The following is a 6,930-nucleotide window of genomic DNA, read 5'->3' on the forward strand; positions in this document are numbered from 1 at the left end:
TAAGGTTTTAAAACGTCCAAATTTCAATAATGAAACAATAATATACAAAGTCAAACAAACTAGCATTGAAACAATGCAGGTGTCAGCTTTTGTGTTAAAATTGTTTGCAATCACGATAAAAACTAACAACTGTTGCAGATCAGCTTAACTCTAAATTGAAACAAACAAACAAACAAAACATGTGCATAAAGATAAGTGCTGTTGTCAAGGCATATTGAAAAAGTTTCTTACCAGGGTGGGCTGTGATGATACTTGATTCCACATACTACAAACACAGCTTGCACTACAGTTAACGAAAACAAAACATAAAGTTATGTGTTTGGTATAAGACAATCAATAAGCTAATATTACATTACTCAATTAATGGCCAGTTTTCACTGGTGATTTGGATCCATACATACATGTAACTCAAAGGGTTTGACTTAAGGTGGGAAATGAAATGGTTGTCACCTGAGGAAATTGACCCCTTGAACAAGTGCCCCCCCCTCCCCCTGCAAGCCTTCTCTAACTTTAGAAACAACCAGTGTATGTGTCATTACACCTGGTATATTGCCATTAAGATGTAACTGTCTAAAAAATAATCTTGTCTGTATAAATGGGCTAAGTAGCCCACACTTTCAGCTCCTACCTAAGGTTTTCATCTGCCTTCTGGATGGGACAGTTGTCCAAAGCTTACCTTCATAATCAGGAAAATGCGACTTTTTGGGGACTTAAGCATTGTTACATTTATCCTTTGTAAAAACAATGAGTGACAGGTTTGTCAAGAAGTTTTATGTACGGCTCGAGATCATGCAGTTTGTTGTTTTAAGTTTGTCTTCACCCTGGGTTTTTCATGTAGTTAAATAAATCAAAAATAAGCTTTATTAGAACTGTGTCCTACTGCATCATCACAACATTCCCAACAGCTTGTTAGAATGTCTCAACAACTCACGAGAAACCATTAATGTACAGTACACTTGTGGTAACTAAGCGGTGTGAATTGATCACTTTTAGAGGCAAATTACACCGTATGATTTTGCCTACTATTATCGCATGTGACACGCTCACGCCGTGACTACAACACACAACGTGTCATGTAAATCAATCTACTACATCCTCCCGACAGACGGGCGTGTGTAAATGGTCCTACTCATGTGACAGGCCTGTCGTAAGCTTGTCGCATGCGACAATTGGCCCATCCAGACTACTCTTTCTGGTTGTGTTTCTTACCTGCACAGATCAATGAGGGGAAGATAAGACAAGATATGAAGCAGGCAATCAAATGACAGCTTCAGAACAGGACATACATCTGATAGTTTAATTTTGACTTTTAAAGCATTTGGATTTGCTTCAAGCAAGCAGTGCTGCAAATTAACCAAAAAATATAAATCAGTGGACGTGTTAGAAAGACATCACGGTATGTCAAATGAACCATCTCAATCTAAGCAAAAAATGTTACTTCTAAGCAATAAATTGCCAATAAATTTTCTTCAACACAATACTACATCTACTAACATTTTCCTAGGAAAAATCCTGGGAATCTCACAACCTCTGTTCTTTCAATTTCTGACAACACCCGAAGATTTACTCCCAAGACTTTGAAAGAAGTTCAGAAGGGTTTTCAGATTATGTTTGAAATTGGCCAAAAGGCAACCTCAATCCCAAGGCTTTGCTCTTCAAAAGTGGAAGTACAGAAAATAAAATTCTTTTCTTTGAGTAGAATAAGTTTACACTTTCCTAAAATGGTATACATGTATTTTGCGAACCAGTATACATGAAAAATTGTGATTTTATCACACTTTGACCTCTAGAGTTGATACTCGTATAATGTGTTATGGCATGTGTGTGATACAGACCTTATGCTCCTGAAGTTCTTAGTTGTCAGTTATGTTAGCACACTAACAAATTAAGTAGATTACAAATGAGTGCAATTTAAATAAAGGGATGTAACTCACTGTACAAATGTAGCAGTCTTTATACTTCTTGATGTCAGTTGGTGACAGAAACACACATTCTGGGTGAAAGAAGGACTTGCAAATGGTGCATTGTAGTGACGGCCTGGCATTATTACGATTTGGACAATATCTTGTACATATTACCACTGTAGACCACCTAGATAATTAGAAATAGAGTTACCGTAGGTATATAAATAATTTAACCCAGGTGTAGTACCATCTGGAACCAACTGAGGTTCCAAGAAAATTAATATATGTTTAGGTGGCAAGAGAGTACATGCTGCTAAATACACACAAAGTTTTGAAAAAAGCTACACACATACGTATGTACTGCACTGGGTCTTGCCAAGTGGAGGGGGACAGGGGTGTCTGAACCTCTCGCCTCCTGTGCTTTTTACTCCCGCTTATATTTTACTCCCGCCTCCCGCCCATTTACGTAGCCGTTCTCTCCTCATTTGTCCCATATCTATTGCGAAATTTTACGAAATGTTGTGAATTCTTACTCATTTTCTCTTACCACTCATCCGTTCCCCGGCAAATTATACCCTGTTTTAGACCAAAACTCCCTGATTTCTATACCCTATCCCAGACTAAACTGCTTGAAAACCATACCCCCCCCCCCCCCACCCCAAATTTCTAAGTATTTATTTTATTTGTGGGTATTTCAAGCACATTTGAGCCAATCACTCTAATTTGGGCATCATTGGAAAGATCTTTTCCTCCTGCAGAGATTGAGTATAAGTGATGCCTTTTTTGATCAAAGATGATGACATCAGAATTGAAAGAAAGAGCAACGTTTGTCACGGTCGGTTTTGGCCAGCACGGAAGCCAATGGGTAAATACTACCAGCTTGAAAAAAAAAAGAAAAGAAAGCAAATTGAAATACTCATTTGATCATAGACCTAAAACAACAAAAAAATAAAACAAATTAATCATAAATGCCTACAGCTTACTTAGATTTTCTCCAAGGTTCCTGTGTGGGTGTGACTGACATGGTCCGTGATATCTGAAATTTAAATTGACAGGTGTTAAAAACTCTCCACAGCCTCAATTAAATGCACACAAGTAAAAATTAATTACTAAAAGTACAGCTTGGTTTGATGACCATAGTTCTTACAACCAACAAACCAATAATATTATGTATGTTGTACCTCTCTGTCTCCTCCTCCAACCAGAACATGATTGTCAAAAGAAAACCAATCTGGAGACAAATAACTGATCCGCTCTGCATTCACTGGTGAAAACAAAAGTTCAAAAAAGTGCATTCCCTTTGTCAGCAAGAAATCTGCCTTCTTATAAAAAAAAAGTGTACAAAAAAGTCATGCAAATTAAGTAGTGTGTTGTCATACACTCGAAGCTCTCGTAAGCTGACACCCTCGGGACGCGATAAAAGTGTCCGTAACTGGAGCTGGCCGCTTACGAGAATGGTTCTCGTATGCGGCCACTAGAGGTGAAGGGGATAGATGGCCGCTTACAGGGGCTTGCCCAGCTAACAAGTGGTGTTTCAAATGTAACTGGACGTGAATGACGACAAAACAAACACTGAAATATGGTTCTGAAATTACTTTAAAATCATTGTGACGAATGGCGATGTAAAGTTAATAAGAAAAAACGAGATACAGAGGTTGCTTATAGGATTTTCTTTTGGGTGTCCGCTTACGGGAGCTTAAAAACAAAGAAAAAGTCTAAGTCGTAATCTATGAAAGTGTCCGTGGCCGCTTACGGGAATGTCCGCTTACGAGAATGCAAAAATACAGAGTTTGTATTGGTGTTAAAACAGGGTTTCAAAAAAGGCGGCCGTAAGTAGAGCTGTCTGCTTACGAGAGTGTCTGTTAAGAGAGCTTCGATTGTATATAGTTTCTATACTGTCTTATTTCAATAACCATAATAATTATTGTCTTTAGGAGGAGAGCAATCTGACAATCCACCACCATTTCCTTCAAATTGTAATCTGCATAATTACTTGCAAACATTTTGTGGTGTGTTTTTACTGAAATGTACTGTAGAAATTTGTTTTTTGATGTTGATTTTTCAAGAAGTTTCCTATCACTGTTTGTTTATGTGAAGATAACACTTCATAATGTTATGCTTTGTTTCTAAAAATGGGATCCACAAATCTGAATTTCAAGACTGGCAGAGACTGGAACCCGGGCTGAAATTCTCAGCCGATCTGTGGTCCACATCATTTTTGAAAATCTGCTTATAAGTTATCGCAAAAAAACATCAATCCACAAAGCTATATTCACTCCCTCCTTCAGGATCCCCCAAAAAGCATTCAGTTTTGAGGAAAGAGATCATTAACCACTACTCAGTTGAATGTACGGTAACAAATGCCTCCAATAAGCTGATACCAGCACACCGAGCTCAGGACATTCCTTTATTTTCACTTTACTAATTAGCAGATGCCACTCATTTACGCTTTCCTCAAGCTCATTAGTAGATAATTTACACCTTAAGTAGATGTTACAGTAAATTTTTCTAACTAGGTAACTAGGGTCAGGGTATGGGTTGGAGCCCATCTTTCTAAGAAAGCAATCTTTCTAAGATATATACTTACAGTATTTTTCTACATCAGCTCGACAGTTCTACAAAAAGAAAATTGTTGAGAGAATGCTATTAGCTGGATTTATTTCACACAGCCAAGTCTAAACTCTGAATTGAAATAAAACAAACTCTCATTAAACTATACCTTTGTTCTCTCCCTCCAATTTCCCTTGATCAACATTAAAAATTATAACCCCTATGAGGTTTACTTACGTAGCTTTTCATCAACTAACTGTATTTGAGGTAAAAGGTAAAGTCTGCATACTAGCCTCGTAGTAGCCCATCAGGCCAGAGCTTATCCTGGTTTCCTTAGCATGAAGCAACTAAGAGTATTTCTACTCCCCCTGGGTGGGATGCTAGCCCATAGCAAGGTTACCCCCCAGCATTAAATTTGCTGGTACCTATTTATACACCTGGGGAAAGAGAGGCACTATAAGAGTAAAGTGTCTTGCCCAAGAACACAATGCAATGCTCCAGCCAAGGCTCAAACCCAGACAACTCTAACCGTAAGTGAAAAAAGTCTGTGTTCGAGCCCAATTTGGCCGATAAGGGATTCCCAAGTCGCTGTCCAGTGTCGCTTAATTTTATTGGTCATTCTACGCCTTTTTGTTACTTGTCTGAGTTAGGAAAGAAAGATTATTGTTTGTCACAATTTCATTTAAGGTGCTGCCACTACTTTTTGGGCCATGCCACCTGTTGGAATTTACCCTGGCAGGGCCTCAAAAAGGCCAGAGCTTGTCCCCGTTTCTGTTGCATTAAGGGACTAGGGGTATTTCTACTCCCTCCTCGATAAGATGCTAGTCCATTGCAGGGTTACCCCCCCCCCCACATTAAATTTTCCAGCACCCATTTATACACCTGGGTTAGGAGAGGCACTGAGAGAAAAGTGCCTTGTCCAAGTAAAAAATGCAGGGCTCGAATCTGGGCCGCCTGATCTAGAGTTCAGCATGCTAAACATCAGGCCACCTCGGCTCCCAAACTGAATTGTATAGAAAATGTAAACAAAAACAAAAAATACCAGTTTCTTTCCACAGGGTGTTATATAAATGACATCACTGTTTCTGCCAGATCCTATGTGCCTATAAATAATCTCCCTCTGCCATCCTAATGAGGAAAGAGGATGGTTTTAGGGATTTTACTGTTTAATAGTTACTGATTAGTCATAAATTTATATGATCTGTAAAATACTATTGCGTGCTACTGTGAAATGCCCAGATCAAAACCTACTCTCCTACACTTTAAGCTGTCATGCCCCCCCCCCCCCCCACCAGCCTTCCTTCATGATTTAGACCCTCATCAGTTAAAAATAACCAACAATGCAATCCATTTAACCAATCCTGGCCGACCTGACCTGACTCATGACTGCGAGCTTACCATAATCAAAAGGTTTCTGCATCTGTGGAATATTGAGTAACACAGGACTGTCATCTCCTGCTCAAAATATAAAATAAAATATTGTGATGAACTTTAAAGATAATTTCCAGTCCGTACTGCGCAATCTCCGACTGCAATGTCTGTGAGTCTCACAAACAGAAGAATGTTTACTAGCAAAAATAAAAATTCCGGGACAAAACTTACCTTTTTCTTCATTATTAACGCCAGATATCCTTGCAAAACAATAATAACGAGTAAAAGAAGCTCGATGGTATTTCAAACGGACGTTTTAGCTCATCGTGAATTCTTGAACGAAACGATCCGTAATGGCGAACTAAAAAACTTCATGTACGCTAACAAAAATGAAAACAAACCCTGAGTCTGCGCAGTATGGTACAAATCATGATTTGGAAAATATTAGACAGTGGCTCTTAGCAAACAAACTGAGTTTAAACACCACTAAAACAGAATTTTTAATTATTGGCTCTAATTACAATCTTGCCAACCTTGGCTATTCTCCTGAGATCAGGTTAGGTGATACAAGTATAAAACGTGTCTACTCTGCTAAATCTCTTGGTGTTTAATATTGATGATCGTTTATCATGGTCCACTCATATTAACCACGTGGCAAAAAAGGTCTCATCTGCAATCGGGGGCTTGAGACAAATAAGGCAATTCGTTAATGATGATACTCTTATAACTATTTATAATTCCCTTATCCAGCCATCTTTTGACTATTGTGATTTGGTATGGGATAATTTATCTAAAGGTCTAGCAACCAGATTACGAAAATTACAGAATAGGGCTGGTAGGGTTATTTTAAGGGCTACCTATGATGTAAGCTCAAAGGATGTTTTAAAGGAACTTGGGTGGTCTGATCTAAAAACCCGAAGAGCTAAGCGTAAGGCCACTCAAATGTTTAAAATTTCTACTGGTGAAGCCCCATCCTATTTAACTGACAGATTTTGCAAAGTCGAGGCAAGAAATCCTTACAATATTAGGAACAGTGAATTAAATATTAATTTACCATTACCGAAAACTGATTTTTTGAAAAAGAGTTTTCTTTATGCTGGTCCTA

The 6,930-nt window shown here is 38.4% G+C and overlaps 1 protein-coding gene across 1 annotated transcript; it reads right to left on the minus strand.

The window, feature by feature from the left end:
- Window positions 1–204: 204 nt before the first annotated feature.
- Window positions 205–5,904, minus strand: LOC144639563 (uncharacterized). The gene is made up of 8 exons (XM_078498850.1): window positions 5,853–5,904; window positions 5,497–5,582; window positions 4,492–4,519; window positions 3,086–3,168; window positions 2,888–2,940; window positions 1,935–2,091; window positions 1,210–1,343; window positions 205–283 (listed from the first exon to the last, which is right to left on the minus strand). The coding sequence occupies exons 1-8, from the start codon at window positions 5,872–5,874 to the stop codon at window positions 205–207; spliced, it is 642 nt and encodes a 213-aa protein (XP_078354976.1). The 5' UTR covers window positions 5,875–5,904.
- Window positions 5,905–6,930: the final 1,026 nt, after the last annotated feature.

Source organism: Oculina patagonica, unplaced genomic scaffold (genome assembly GCF_052425735.1).
Source record: "Oculina patagonica isolate OP01 unplaced genomic scaffold, crgOcupat unplaced1061, whole genome shotgun sequence".
Taxonomy (NCBI): Eukaryota; Metazoa; Cnidaria; class Anthozoa; order Scleractinia; family Oculinidae; genus Oculina; species Oculina patagonica.